The 17,300-nt window shown below is 30.8% G+C and overlaps 1 protein-coding gene across 1 annotated transcript; it reads right to left on the bottom strand.

The window, feature by feature from the left end:
• Positions 1 to 2,741: 2,741 nt before the first annotated feature.
• On the bottom strand, positions 2,742 to 4,747 carry LOC114190824 (probable aquaporin NIP7-1). The gene is made up of 5 exons (XM_028079875.1): positions 4,727 to 4,747; positions 4,235 to 4,459; positions 3,928 to 4,122; positions 3,788 to 3,849; positions 2,742 to 2,972 (listed from the first exon to the last, which is right to left on the bottom strand). The coding sequence occupies exons 1-5, from the start codon at positions 4,727 to 4,729 to the stop codon at positions 2,750 to 2,752; spliced, it is 708 nt and encodes a 235-aa protein (XP_027935676.1). The 5' UTR covers positions 4,730 to 4,747; the 3' UTR covers positions 2,742 to 2,749.
• Positions 4,748 to 17,300: the final 12,553 nt, after the last annotated feature.

Below are 17,300 nucleotides of genomic sequence, written 5' to 3'. Positions count from 1 at the left end.
TATTTCTTCTTTGATTATTATAGGATTTGAAGTTGAGATATGTGGTATGTTAGACTAGGTTATGTAAATTTAAATTCTGTTAGATGAAAGAGGTCTCTTAATTTTATTGTTAAATCTTCATTGATTTAAGGCAAAACTGTGAAATTAAAGGATCCAAAATGTATAACTATATAAATATATTTTTGAGAAATTAACATGTGAGTGTTGTATTAGATGATGTAGATGTAGTTTTAATATTTTGGGTCTGCTGATTTATTTTGTATTGGCAATGAAGGACAATTTATCATATTTGGTGATTTAACTAATGTGTATAGGTGAATATGAGTGTGATTTACCGTGTTTTGGCATAGAAAGAAACTTTTTGCAAAGTTAATAATGACATAACTTAAAATGGGTTGGCATTTGAGTTGTGTTGTTTTTGGTGAAAATTTAAAATGGGTTGGAATTATATTATTTTTATATAATAAAGTTAGCAATATTTATGGTGAAAATTTATATATTGCATGTCATATTCTAAAATAGAATTCCTTATTACGGTGGTGGTGGTAGTGATAAATCAAAATGATAAATCACACGATGAAAAATTTTGCACATAAAAGTATGAAAGATCTAGGATGGAAAGATTTGATAAATTTATATTTGATATATGGAAACACCAAAAAAAAATTATGTTTTTCTAACAAGTATAAATATGTGAACTAAAAGCCTAAAATTTAGAAAAATGCCTCAAAATACTAAAAAGATAAAAAATTAGTAAACAAACATTTTTCATATTTTGACCCCCAAATCCCTTGGAGTATTGGTTAATGAATTCCTTTCCTCATTTCAAACAACTTTCTTTTGTAATGCATCTCAATCTGAGGTCTCTATCAAAAGTACAATGATTGAAGTTTTTCTTCACCAAATTGTTGTATGTAAAATCTATTACTATTATATCAAGTGTGATGACTCTATTATTAAATATACACAGAAGTAAGTTATCACAAAAGTTATTGGGTCAAAAATAATTTTTTTGCTATTTTTAATGATATTTACAAAATCGGATGAATAGTAAAAATAAAAATAAAAATACAACAAAACATATAGTTGTCTTACCTATAAATAAATTGGTGAAAACAAATATTACACCAATAAACAAATTTAATGGAGACATTCGTGCATTTGGCGTGAGATCTTCAAAAGAATCACGATTTTAATTTCGAAAGTACAATGGATATATAAAATATCTATCTCAATGATGTATTTGGACTCCAAAAACTCCTATTCAATTGAAAAAAAGTGTCCACCACCACGAAACACCTACAATCACCTATTCATACCACAAAAATGGTCTCCAAAATGGTTACCAATACCTATGTAGTTGCTACCGGAGAAAGAAAATAAGATGAGAGGAAGAAATTAATCTTGAGGAAGAAGAAAGCTAAGAGCCTTAATTTAAATAGTTTTACACCAAATCCCAAATAGTTCGATACAGGTTCTACTTATTTACAAAAGTGAGACTGTACATTTTCTTCTTTATGTTCTTATGAGTTTGAGGTAAATTGCGTAGCATGAAAGACTAGTTTTGCATTAATGGTTGTATTCTATACTGCATAATTTAGAGAAACTTAATTTGATTTCAAGGACAACATTGAATATCAATGACCAAGTTGTTGGATGCATAATTTATTCGAGAAATCCACTGTATCATATGACTTGCAAACATTGTATTGGTTAAAAAAGCAAGTACAATGTGATACAAGTGCACTAACTACATGAATATCAACAAGGCCTATCCTAAGGATCTATAACCATTATCTAGTATTGAAAAATTCATTCATGATACAACGAGACACATACAATCTCAAGCTTCTTAGATATGCCTATTTTTACTACAACCAATTTTTTTGCCCCCACGAGATAGAGAAAAAACTGCCTTTATATATCATAAGTCAACCAACTATTGTTATAAAATTAAGTATATTTTGGTCTCAAGAACCTAATAACACATAGCATAGATTGATGGATAAAGCTTTTAAGAACCAAATCAAAAGCAACATGGAATTGTATATTAACGATATGATCATAAAGTCTTGACTCATGTCAATAACACGTGGTTGATTTTAAAGAAGTTTTTGAAGCATTGCAAAGGTATAGTCACAAACTTACAAATAGGACCCAAAAATGGTGAGAAAATATTTATGGAAATCAAAGCATTTATCGCCTCTCGACCCGTTCATGATTTAGGATTCGACAATTTGTAATACTAATTTACTTATGAAATAAATTACATAAAAAAATATTTATATTATGTCTGTTCATGGTCCCTTCAAGAAAAATATGAACGAGTTATTTCTGGAAGAAAACTTCTCACCGCCACAGTATTATCGTTGATATTAATTTTTAGCCAAATGAACAAGAAAAAAATCCTAAAAAAAAAAAAACTAGTCCCAATACTATTCTTCTGTGTTACATTTCAACCGAATTCGAACCATGTGCCTATGAACAAAAACAACTCTAATTGTGGTCGAAATATTTTGTTACCACACCATCTGATATTTTTCCTCCTAAGACATATCATTGTCTGAACCCTCCTATTCTTTGACAGGACAAACTCCAAATTTTCTCTACCAGCAAAATCATGGCCCCACTTCTTCCTAGAGAAAAAAAAAACTATGAAGTCAACTGCTAAAGCTATCTGACATGCAATGATTACTACTGATTCCCCAGTTTCTTTAGTTTGGTCTAAAACAGTGATTCATGTTGTGCACTAACTTGAGCAAAAGGGTATTGGACGACCAGCGTCACTGATGTTTGGGGAGAACAAAGTAGTAGAATGTTGGTCTCGAAGGCGTAGGAAACGAAACATTGCAGCTCCTGCCACAGCTCCAACACTGGGGGCTACCATGTATATCCATATGTTCTTAAACTTCCATGACAGAATTGCTGGACCTAATGATCTTGCAGGATTCATGGATCCACCTGAGACTGGTCTGCAACCAATAACCAAGACTTTGACATTACAAAATAAGACTATGTTAGCATTTTCTTTTACTCTGATAGACTAGAGATATATGTCTGAGTTGTTCATATAGGATATTTGACATATTTTAAGATTGTTTACTATAGTAGAACCACATTGTAAATGCCGTTACGACAGCAAAACATACTTGATTGTGATTAAATCGAACACCAAGACAAACCAATTTTGATATTATTGTTGGAACTCTTTTATTGGGAATTAACTTCTAAGATATAAGTTGTTCATACAAAAGATACGATATTACTTTCAACATAAAACCAAAATATTTTATATTTATAAACTTATTTTTCTTATATATCACTAAATTTTTTTTTTATTTCTATAAAATATGAAATTTCTAACTCATACTTTTCTGATATATTACATTTTGTAACAAAGAAATGATTATTTTCACACTATGATTATTTTCACATTAGAGTAAAAAAGTTATTACACAGCACCTAAAAATTATTGTTTGAAGTATCATACCATACCATGGAAGTAATTTATAGAAAGCAGTTTAACAACCACCAAAGAAAAAGGTAAGTATCTCTCTAAAATAAGTTTATCAACCAGCAACAACGAAAATCGTATCCTACTGATTGAATTGAAGCTAACTACAAGGATCACATAATTTTATTTCATGTCCTTGCTGGTCACACTACCATCTTAATTTGTCTAAAATTACCAATATCTAAAAGTAAGTTAAAAGAAAGAAAAAAAAAAAAAAACTAATTTGAGCAAGCATTTTTATTGAAAAGAAAAAGGTATGTCCGCAGTAGGTACCCTGTGATTAGCACACCAAGGCCAATTGCTATACCAGCAACAAAGCCAGATAAATGGCCCACCTGCAGAGTGTTCCAAGTTTTAATTAGGCAGTTGCATGTTTAAGAAAGTTAATTAGGTGTGTGTTGCTTAGTCCTTACTGACTGAGATTGAGATGTCAAAGCTGCAACGAGGAACATGATGATGAAAGTTGCAATAAGCTCCACCCAGAAGGCAGAGGTGCACCCTTGGAGTGGCATGGTCATGATAGTATCTGATTTTATGCCGTATGCAAGGCTACCTATGTATGTTGCCGACATAGAACCTACTGTCTGTGCTATTATGTAAACTGGAACCTGTTCAACAAAATAATGGTACGTAGTCACAAACTAATCAATTATACCACCAGAAAATTTTAACAAGGGCTATGCCATCCTATGCTAGCTCTCGTTCTATTATTACTAGCACCTTCAACCATGGAAATTCACCCATTGTAGCAAAGGCTATTGTGATAGCTGGGTTAACGTGCGCACAAGATATTGGCCCTATAGAGAAAATTATCACCACCACTGTTAACCCTGCTGTAGCTGCATACTCCGCAAGGCCCACTGCACCCTTTTGGACTTCTGTGCTTGCACTGATTCCACAAACACAGAACATCAAAATAAAAGTACCCACCAACTCTGCCATTACCTACATAACAAAAACTTGTACTTCTCATTTCACAATATTCGCTTTCTGTTTCGATCATCATGTTTAGATTCTCTTACCCTTCCCTCATTTTCTATCAATAAACTATGCTTGAATAAACTTCTTTATAAATATATAGAAGAAAAATAAATTAACTTTCTCTCATAAGCTTAATCCATTGTACTCTCTTGTTTTTTCTTGTAAGTATTAAGGAAGAAATTTACTTAAACAATGCCTGAATGTAATGAGATAGGTTCTTAATACTCTTACCATGCGAGCATAATTCAGGTCAATTTTGATGGAAAAGAAGTGGAGTGCAGATTTGTTGGCCAAAAGATATATATGTTTTGATGTTGCAGCTCTGTATCCAATCTCCTTGTCGTCCACGGAGAAGCCACTGCTTGACGCATAATTTGAAGAATCAGGTGATGGTTGGTTTTCAAATATGTCTGTCATGATCAAACCTGTTTAGAACACAGCTTGGAGGAACAAAAATACTTCACTTACACTTTTGATGAGACCTCATATATATGGAGAATAAGTTCAAAGAACATGTTGCCAAGAAAAAGTTGAGTTCTAGCATTCCATGGAACTGTCATGATGCAGTGACGTGGGGTAAGTTTAACTATGGTTGGAACCTTTTGTTGGTCACACATATTTAGCTTCCTAAGAGATTTTCTGAGAAGAGCCTCTCAACACACGATTCATGTGTTGCTTGCATTGACGTACGAAGAGCAATTTGTGCTTATTAACTGCTCCAATGTAGAATGAAAACTACTACTTTTTGCTTATTCTTTAGTATGTAGAATCCAAACTAAAAGCTAGCACTCAACCACTTCCACACTAATATTACCAAGTTTGTTTCTTATTATTTTACCTCAGTTTCTTCAATCCCATTTTCTTGAATTTGCGTTCTTGATGAAAACATGATATGATCTTGTTTGAAAAACGAAATGTTTTTCATCGAACAGAGATACAGTAAATCTTGTTCACGGAAAAAAAAAAGACTTTGTAAACAATAAGTAATAAAATAATTAAATCTTAGATCATTAACACAAAAATTTAAATCCAATTTAACCCTTGTTACTTATACTATTTCTTGTGTTTTTGACAAATATGTTTGCCAGAAATAAAAGCAAAAAACAAAATTACTTTGACAACCCTTAACAAAAATATATGTTAAAATTTTAAATTAAAAATAAAAATAAATGTAATTAAAACATTATTATTTTGAATTATCAAATAGATAGTTTTTATATAATGATTTCAAAATATCATCATCAAACCGTCATAAAGGAATTAGAAACAAAAGTAACGTATTTATTAGAAAAAAAAAATATATTAATATACTTTTCTTCTGTCACGCTCTTCTTATCAAAGTCCCATCCTTCCAATTAGGGTTTAGGGATTATATATAGAGAACGTACATAAACACAAAGCATTTAAATCTTGAGTCAGAAGTAGAGTTGGGCAAAATAAACCAAACTGTACTGCACTAGCAAAAACTGCACTGAACTAAACAACTGTTCGCATGAACTGCACTTAACTGAAAAACAATTCAGATGAACTGAACTGAACTGTTATTCTTAAAAATAAACTGGACTGAACTGCACTGAACTGCACTGCACTATAATATAAGCTGAACTGAACTATTACAAACTGAATTGTTTTATGAACTGCACTACATCAGGACTGAACTACACTATTTTTGGACTGAACTGCACTAATTTTTAACTTAACTACACTGTTTTTTAAACTATTTTTGAACCGAATTGCAATGATTTTGAATAAACTTCACTCTTTTTGAACTGAATTGTACTATTTTTGAACCGGATTGCATTGATTTTGAATTGAATTACACTATTTTTGAACTGAATTACACTATTTTGAATCGAATTGCACTAATTACATATGATTGTACTACACAATAATAATTTAAAGTTTATAATTTGAAAGTGCTTAGAAAATAATACTTGAAATATGCATCATACTTCGATACACCAATTAACATTTTTATAATTTTTTTTATTTATATTAAAGTTTTCCGTAACTTAAAATGTAATTAAAATATTAAAATTAATATAATAAATATAAATATCGGTTTTAAATTATTTTTTATATTTTAAAATCTTATGTAATATTACTTTTTACTTTTACAATGTTTATTATGTTGCGTAAAATTTTTTAAAAGAATTTATTTTAGAAAATTCTCAAAATTAATATTTTTTTTAACATTTGTATTCATTAATATTCGTGTGAAAAATGTTCTAAAAATTTTATGAAGTTATAAAATTAATATTTTAAGAATTTTTTAAAATAAATTCTCTTTAAAAAAGTTGATGCCACATAATAAATATTTTAAAACTAAAAAATAATATTACATAAGATTTTAAAATAAAAAATACGTTAGTACCAATATTTATATTTATTATACAAATTTCAATATTAAAGTTAAAAAAACTTTAATATAAATAAAAAATTATAAAAATGTTAGCTGTCACAAAATTTAATTTTTAAAAATAACTTTTGTAAAATCATAACAGAAAAATAACATTACATAGTAAAATTCATTCAAAATAAAATAAGATATTGAATTAATTTATAATTTTTTTTAATAAATTAATTATAAATATTTTATATTTTTCTGAAAGAAAGAGTAAAGAAAAAAAATTAAGACAAAATAAAATAAATATTTCAATATGAAAGAGAAAAAATAGAACGTAAGACATAAAACACATAAGTTCGATTCTTATCCTAATACCAATATTTTATTTGAGGTATTTTGCTATTTCAATCTACTATAGTTCAATAGTTAACTTAGTTAATTTAGTTAACTTATCATAAGTTTAGTTTCTTAAAACTGAACTATTTTATAGTACAGTTCAATTATTATTATGAATAGTTTAGTATACTTTAGTTTAATATAGTACAATTAACTATAGTTTAGTATAGTTTAGTAAATTATGCCCAGCCCTAGTGAGAAGTGATATGATTGTTTTCCAATAAACCAAATTTTATTAATTAAATGGGTTTACAAGGACACCTTGCTCTTTCTCCACCATCACAAATCTTCAATATTTTGTTTAACATGAACATTCTAGAAAAACAAAGGCTAAATCCTCTTTTGGTTGTTTTTATTTACTTTGATTTCTTTTTTAATTAATTTTCATTTTGTATTAAATTAATTTGATTTATCGTTAAATGTGTATAAATAACGTTAATGTCGTATTTATTGTAACGTCACATTTAATAAATAAATATAATCAAATAAAACATCGCATAAATTATAATATTCAAGGACACAAGATTTAAAGTATAAGGATTTTTACCGTTATTCAAATATACCAAAAGGAAACAAAGGCACTATACAATGCCAGGAACAAACATGTAAAAGTTCACAAATGTCCAACAGAGTTTGCTCATAAGCAAGATATAACATAGGCAATCGTGCCTACAGAGGATACTTGAAGGAATGAGATCCAACCCACACCTAGTTACACTGTAGAGTTTCCATCACCTTGGTGACCTTTAGGGGTTTCCACATCTGCTCACATCAATAAATTGATGATCATTGCAAAAAGGAAAATCACACCCAAAACACACAAGCAAACAGAAAGGGTAAGTTAGAGTATAAATCATTTTAACATGTTATGGCCCGCAGATGCTTAAAACAGATCATAAACATGCAACAAGATAGACAAACAATCATGTGATAGTGTAACATCCCTACTAGGAATTACTTAATTAAAAATAAATAAATAAATAATTTATAAACAACCTCATATTTTCATTATTCCCAAACGCAGGAAAATTTAAAGCATTATTCAAAGCACCATAATTTAAACATAGCTAAAATAATAATCTTATTACAAGTTCCAAAATCCGACAAACAAAGAAAATCATAATAAAATCCCTAGCTCAAAATCTCCAAGCTAGCCCTCTCCGCATCTCTATGCATCACTAGCATCACCTGTAGTATCATCTACTCCCGTGTAATGAATCACACGATCATCGCCAAACACAAACAGAAAGGGTGAGCTTATACACAAAATAACATATCAATTAACATAATAAAATAATGCACCCATCTGTTTCATCCTAGTTATTTCTTGGCCAAGACCTTAAAATCCCAAGGCCTTTCAACCTTCAATTCACACAAACAGTTAGCCATGGACTCAAGATTTATGATTCTCACACGAACCTGCCCGCTCGTGGTCCTGCCTCTACGAACCTCCCAGCTCGTAGTCCTGCTCTACGAACCTCCCCGCTTGTAGTCCTGCTCTATGGACCTACCCGCCCATAGTCTAACACACGTGATCCACCAGCTACGTACCTCCCCGCACGCAGCATCTCTCAAGTGTGAGTACGAAACATACGAACCTACCTCGTTCGTATCCCCACACGATAGTAACTGGATATGAACCTCATCGCTCATATCATCATGTGTTCACCACCATCCATGAACCTATCCGCTCATGGCACAGCATCTCTTGATCCAAGTCCGCATCAATGCGTATAAACAACACACGCAAAATTGCACTAATCTCGCTTACGCTAGAAGCCTTCGCCCAAGCGATCAGGCCTGTCTCGCTTAAGCTAGGTTCTCTCGCCTGAGCGAGCTCATTATAGTGGCACTCTACGAATTCTCGTTTGGGCATTCCTTCTAGCTTGGGCGAGATCACCCTTCGCCCAGAACCAACGTCCCTCGCCTCGGCGACGAGTTAAGCAAAACACACGAAATTCCACGATTTCTCACTTAGGCGAGGAACTCTCGCCTGAGCAAGATGCTCTATCGCCCAAAACAGGGTTGTCTGCCTGAGCGATATGCTCAAGCAGAACCACACAATCCTCATGATTTCTCGCTTAGGCGAGGCACGCCTGAGCGAGATGACATGTCGCCCAAAACAAGGGCTCTCCACTTGAGCGAGATGCTCGAGCAGAACCAGGTTCGAGTCTCTGCTATTTTTGCCTAGGCGAGCCTTGCTCGCTTGAGCGAGAATAGCAAATGTCCTCCCTGTTCATGCACGCAGACACCAAAAACAATGCCCAAAATCACATTCAAACATTACTAAGGAATCTAAAACAGTGCACAAATCTTATGAGCATGATTTAGACCCAATTTGATCACCAAAATTTGAGATTGAACCATAAATAACATATAGTACAAAAAACCCTCATCATATTCATACAATAGCATAAGAGACTTTTCACACAACCTCAAAACAATCAAACCTCCAATTCACATCACATTGAGCATGAAAACTCATGGCAAGGCACATTCATTCGTGCACATTAAAGAACACACGAAATAGCTCCCCTTACCTGGAATTTCTTGCTGCAATTGCTCTTCTAATCTTTTCTTTATGGTAGCTATTCCAAGGTTTCAGCTTTCACTTTTCCAAAAACAAAATGGCAGCTCTCCCAATTACCTCCAGAATCTCTCTTTTTCACGTCCAAAACCAGTTCCTTTCTTCCTCTCTCACGTTTTTCCCTCTCTCTCTTCTAAAATTACCTTAATTAAGCATAATTACCCCTAAAACGAAAATGGCTGCCACAACTCACAATTATCAGTCAAGTGCACAACCAATTCAACCAATACCTATTTTGTGATATTTCCTATAATTTTAGGATTACATTATCACTACACACATCCAAGCATAACTTTAAAATAATGCACATAATAATATATCACACAATTGGCATATATAGGACTCAAACCCAAGTCCTCTTAACACAACCAAGTACTCTCAACCACTTAAACTAGTACTTTTCCACATCACAATAATTAATATTAAATGCCATAAAGGTTTCTACTACCCGCATTTATTAAATAATTATTTATTTAATTATTTAATTTGCTCGGGTCTTACAGATAGCAAATAAGCAAAACTCTAAGACTCAATTATCCGGATACATATAATCGGTCGGATTCACCGGATGTTTGCATTTGTGGTGGCCTATACTGCTTTCCAGAGCCATTGCCAATGGGTTTCACCCTACCACGCACAAGGTTAGTCTTCAAACATCTAAGGTCATTATCCCGCTAAAGACTAGGGCCTCCTGCTACTCTCACCACTTGAGTCAGTTCGCTCTACGTGAGACTAACTAACTCTTTAGAGTTTCAGGATGCAATCCTTACTTGAATTCTTACCTAATTATATACACTACGGCACCACCATGAAACCTTACCAAGAGGTTCATGGAATTACGTCCATCACCTACAGCACCACCATGAGATCTCACCAAGAGATTCATGGAATTACGTCCATCACATCCAACACCACCATGAAATCTCACCAAGAGTTTCATGGAATTATGTCAATATTCATACCAAAGCCATGTCTCACCAACCAACCATAGATTTATCAAGCATACGATCTCATGCCAATATCCAACCAATCAACCAATCATGATTTATGCACTTAATCATACCAAGCTCATCAATTCTAGTCCATACAATCAGATAACACATGCATATTCACATACTTCATGCTTTAAATAGAGTAATACAATCAATCATGTGACCAACCACCAAAAATATAGAAGAAAACAGCACTAGAGCACGTCCCTGCACAAATCTCGCTTAGGATAGAGGCACTCGCTCAAGCGAGAGAGATTCTCTCGCTCAGGCGAGCCCTTTTCACCTAGGCGAGAGCTCGAGCAGTGGAACAATGGGGTTTTCGCGTTTTCTCGCTTAAGCGAGACCTCCTCGCCTGAGGGAGATGACTTCTCGCTCAAAATTGGAACTCATTGTCTGAGCGATAACTCGAGCAAAAGCTTGGGAGGGTTTATGATAATCTCGCTTAGGCGAGACCCACTCGCTTAGGCGAGAATACCAGATTCTCTCCACTGTTCACGCATGCAAAAACAGGAGTTTACCCAGAACAATGCACAATGTAGTTTCATACCATCACAAGCACCACACAATCATCAAAAACACGAAACAGAGCTGAAAACAAGCAAGATACATTAAAAACATGAAACCCTAGCTTCCCTTACCTTTTGAGTAGAGCTAAGCTTGAGGGGGGGTTTAGACATTGATAGCGGAAGCACCTTAGCTCCAAGAACGAACTCAACAGCTATAGAGCACAAACATAGGAGCAAGAATGAGTCTATAAGGATGACCCAAGACAGAAACCAGGTAATAGGAATAGAAAAGAAGAGAAGGGTGGAGTCTAACTTACATGAGGGAAACGCACAACAAAGAGAAAATAGGAGAGCTTACTCAAACCCTAGCAGAGCTCTCTATAGCAAAAAGGGGAGAAGGAATAGGAATCGTTTCTAAAAATGAGACCAAAGTGAGAGTGAGGTGTTGAGTGTGGGGTTATGAGGCTCCCTTATGGGCTAACTTAGGCCCTTTAGCAAGGCCAGGCCCAACGTTTTAGGACAAAAAATAAAAGGGGCTTACATACATACATACATATATATATATATATATATATATATATATATATATATATATATATATATATATATATATATATATATTATTCTTAATTTTTAAGTTTTTTTCACGTGTCAGATCTGTGTTGTTCCAGAGTATCACATGACCATATCAGTGCAATGTGGCAATATCTTGTATTCAGTTCCGCACTTATATTTATTTTTCAACTAAATTGAGTCCCAAATTTTTTTTAATTTGACCAATGTTGTCTCTATTCACAATGTGACCAAATTAGTAATTAAGCCTAATTACAATCTTGAAATATTGAAATTAATTTTATTTTTTAATTTAAATTAGAAAAAACCAACTTATATATTTTTTAAGTATTACAAAGTTAAATGTACAGCTCTGATAGTAATTTTTGAATTTTAAAATTTGAAATAATTAAAAAAATGTATTTTTCCTTTGTTAGGTTATTTATAAAATTAATTCCTTTAAAAAAATTAATTTTCCCATGAAATTTAAAATAAATTATCAATATATTTTGCATCTTTTTAACTTAACTAGTCTACTTAAATCAATTTTATGAATAAATAATATTTATTTTATTATATTTTATACCACCAATAGATAAAATTGAGATTTAAATCGTAAAATCGCATGATCCTACGATTTTACATAGTATTTACAACTTATATTTCACATATAATCGTAACATAGGAGGATCAATAAGATCGTCATACAAAATCACAAAATAGTGTAAATTTATGTTTTCTTTAAAATCTTTGTTGCACCATCTCTTCTTGAGTAAATGAATATAGCTTAAATTAAACCTAAACCTAGCTAAAAGTTTATGTAATTAAGAAAATTTCATTGTGTGTTATTCCCACGTTTCATCTAACTAAAAATTAATACAATTATTATTAAAATTCATTTCTCAATTAAAAATTAATACATAATTGCAACACCACAATACCACCGAACTAAAACTTTATATAATTCAAATTTTTCTTCTTTTTTTCAGCTACAAATCTTGGTACACACAAAATATTTATTTTGTCTCTATAATTTCATTTGAATTCTGACAAGAGGAGAAATTATGTTAAACTTCATAGTTAACCGGCCAAATGGAATTGTTTTTTTGAAATCCTCCATTGATTTGAATAATTTATATTAGATGAATTAATTTTATTTTCATGGATGTGTATTTGGTGATATTATGCTTGTAATATAAAAAGTAAAACCTAATGATCTTGTGATTTATGATTATATGAACCTTCACAATCCTAAGCATAATCTTTATTTTACCTAACTTGAATACCACTAACACTTAGTGTTGACACTGCCATATAGTGTTAACATTAACTCGTGATATTGACATATTGACACATAATGTTAGCACTGACACATGATACGACACAGGTCTGACATGTGAAAAAAAAAACTAAAAAGAAAAAAAATAATAAATAAATAAAAATATTACGAATTGACTTGTGATATGTGCAAATATAGCGTTACCTGATTATACTAGTCAAATAGAAAGGACTAAATTGGATCAATTTAACCCAAAATAAAATTTAATTAAATAAAAAATTGAATCAAATTAAATAAAAAGTAAAGATAGAGATCAAAGAGGATTTTAGCCAAAAACAAAATACCAGTTTTAAAAGTAACGATGGTGCTACAAAATTAGACACAACTTAATGCAACATAATGGATACTTTGTCTTGTTATGTTAAGAAAAAAAAATGGAATTTCACCTTAATAGTAGCTTTGATATATATTGAAATAAAACTCTAATATGACTGAAACAAAAATATAAACTCTTAAAATCCAACATATTTAAAGAAAAATGAATAAAAAAATAAGACTGTACTTACCCGGTCCAATAGATGATGTTAAGTAATGCGACACAATAAGGCCCAATTAGCCTCATTACTAAGAAGAATACAAATATTTTAAGATACATCTATTGGGGGCAAATATTCACATATTAACGGTAATTAAGGATGACAACGAGGCAGGGCGGGGCGGGTCGTTATCTAATACTCATCCTCATAGAAAAAATTTATCATCATCCACATACCCAAACCTAACGGGTATCAAACTTTTGTCTCATTCCCAGTGGCGGAGCCACGATGGAGCAGGCGGGGGCCATAGATTTTTTAATTTTTTTAAAATTATGTATATTTAAAATTTTTAAATTATATATATTTTTAAATTTTTTAAATTATAATTATCATTTTAAATTAGATAATAGTATAATAAAAATTATTAAAAATTAAATTAAATATTTTTTTATTTTTTTATAAAGTACAACATTTAATGTTAATAAATAGTACAATATAAAATTGAATATATTAAAATAAAATTGTTAAGATAATTTTTATATTTTCTTCACATTGTTTCTTGAGTTTTTTTAACGTGTTGTATTCATCTCTCATCTTTACCTGATTTCATTTGTTATTGAATAAAAAAAAAGTTAAACAGAAACTCATTATTTCTGCCTTCATTTTTTTCATATCTTCTCTCATTCTTAAAGAAAAAAAAATATCTTGTCTCACTTGGTAGTTCAATAATTGTTTAATATTTAGCCCTGTTTTTTTATCTCATTACCCTTTTGTATATTCGTTGTTTATGAATATAGAAGAGCAAATAATGTATTATGTGATTTTTTATAGAGGATTTTTAATTGTAACTCGATTATCATACTTTTTTTAGTAATTATGTCTCTCAATTTTCGATTATATTATAATATTTTTTTTGTCTTAAACTTGTTTTATAGATAGGTATATTGATAAAAAATAAAGGAATAAATTCTTTTTTTAAAATTGATAAAAAAGAAAAGAAGATGAGAACAAGACAATAAGGTTGCTCATCGCATAAGCATAACAATGATGAAATGAAAGTTTGTGATGACTTTTGAATTGATATGTGCACATTAGTAAAATGGAAAATGAATATTTTACATATAATATGATTATTTACATTGAATAAAAAATAGCTGAAAAATGTAGATATGTGTATTTTCTGTTATAGTTATAACTATATTAAATTATGTATTAATTTAAAGTGAACGAGTGACAAAAATGTTAAATATATAAATTTTAAATATATTATTTTGGCTCCCCCAGAAATCTTAGTCAAGATCCGCCACTGCTCATCCCCATCCCCACCGGGTAACGGGTATAATCTCGTACCCATACCCGTACCCGTTTTCCTACTACTTCAATATTAATTTTAATTAATTTTTATAAAACAATGAAAAACTTACAGTAAAGGAAACATAATATTATCAAATATTTAATATTAGGTTTAGGAGAATGATTGTGTCTTCGATATCAAATACTTTGAAATAAATTATAATTGTTTACATTTTATATTATAATACCAAATAAAATTTCATGAGAACCAAAACATATTAAATTTGCAAACATCAATGAAACCTAGTTGATAAAATTTCAAAATATTTTCAAAAAAAATATAAAAAGAAAACAAATATTTAAATTAAAATATATTTTAAATGTTTGTTTACTTCAATTTTTTAAATTCTAATGAATCTCTTTTTTATACACTAATAAAAGTTATAATACATCACTTGATCAAAATGACGCAAAGAACAAATAATAAACATAATAATAAAATTTTAACATAGATCTTTTATCTTTTGAACTCCAACATATGTTGGATGGTGATAAAAAAAATTCATGGCAATTACATTAAATTTTTATATTTTAGTAAATAAAAGTTATTTTATACAATTATAGTAAAAAAATTACAGTATGATTGATAATGAATTAGAAAATAAAAAATAATTAAATAAAATATATCGAAATAGTATTCTACATGATGAAAATAAACAACAAATAAAAATATTAACAAATTAACAAATTTGTGTCTTATAAATAATTAGAGAGACTATTGAAAGAAATCGCACAAATGAAAACAAATGTATAATTAAGTGTATGATAAGATGAAAAATACCTTAAAAATCTAAGAAAACTTTTAAAATATCAACATATATACTCAATGGTTGAGAAATAATATAATTTTTTTTGGCGAAACAAAATAGTTCTTCAAATGAAACAAAAATTAATAATAATAAGTAAATATATAATTTTTTTATATTACCTAGTAAATGAAAGGTTTATGCTATTAAACACTTAAATTGAGAGCATTAAACATTCTTATGTGAAAAGAAAATATACAATAAATAAAAAATATTAAAAAATAATAGAAATATTCAAATGTGAGACATGAAAATTTTTAATTGGCATACATAATTTTAATATAATTACATAAAGGTTATGATAAAATGAAAAATATATATTGGAGATACGAATAAGTTTCATGACAAACTAAATAATTAGAAGAAATAAAAACTAGAAAGTATATATATATATATATATATATATATATATATATATATATTGTTACTTAATTAATTGTAAATATTTTAATAATTTAAATAGGAATGGGTATTATGGTGGGATATTTACATCCTCATACCCAATTGAAAACTTCAGAGATTCCCCATACCCATACCCAATTGAAAAATTCAGAGATTCCTCATACCCATACCCATACTCATATCCAGTCAATGTGGGGATTTTTCGTCAAAACAGAGACGGGTTCGGGCAATATCCACGAAGGTGGGTTTAATTGTCATCTCTAACGATAATGGTGACAAATCTCGATAGTTTGATTATGTTGATATTCTTTGATACCAAATATTTACACTTGTACCACACCTAGCCAAACTCGACCAAATAAGTGATAAAACGATACATATATGCCAAAGCAATCAAGTAGTCAGCCTAAGCCGAGTTGGTCTAAGCCTTACCAGACTAAACCGATAACCTAAACGTCCAGAGAAACAACCTGCACAAGGCAACACATAACCAACATACCGCCAAGGAAAGTAGTCGGCCTAGGCCGACTACTCCAATATACTTAGTAAAATTAAAGTCCCCCTAGTGTTCAGTGGGTCCTCTTAAGGGCCTGGGCTAGGGCCTAGGCCCACTTACAGCCCAAGCCAGGGCCCGGCCCATGGCATAACCAAACATGATTAATACTCTATAAATACATGTGGACCCCAATAATTAAAGGTACGCATTCATTACTCCATTAATCACTTATTTGACCTTTTGAAGAGCTTTGACTCACTTGAGCTTCGGAGTCCCTTCTGCAGGTAACCCCTCTTGGGTCCAAACCGACATGTACCAACCGGGAAGAGGCCAACTGAGGAGATAGCGGACTACATGGATAAGATGGCGCTTGTGCCTAACTTATCTTGTTTGTTCTCTGTAGGAACAACACCAAATATTTACAGGATATTCAGTATATCGGGTAAAGGTATCACATTATTATTATTATTATTATTATTATTACTATTATTATATTATTACTATTACTATTACTGTTATTATTATTATTGCTTATATGAGGTAAGTTGTTATT

The sequence above is a fragment of the Vigna unguiculata genome, chromosome 7 (genome assembly GCF_004118075.2).
Source record: "Vigna unguiculata cultivar IT97K-499-35 chromosome 7, ASM411807v1, whole genome shotgun sequence".
Taxonomy (NCBI): Eukaryota; Viridiplantae; Streptophyta; class Magnoliopsida; order Fabales; family Fabaceae; genus Vigna; species Vigna unguiculata.
The sequence above is the reverse complement of the archived record's forward strand: the minus strand, read 5'-3'. Positions and strand labels throughout refer to the sequence as shown.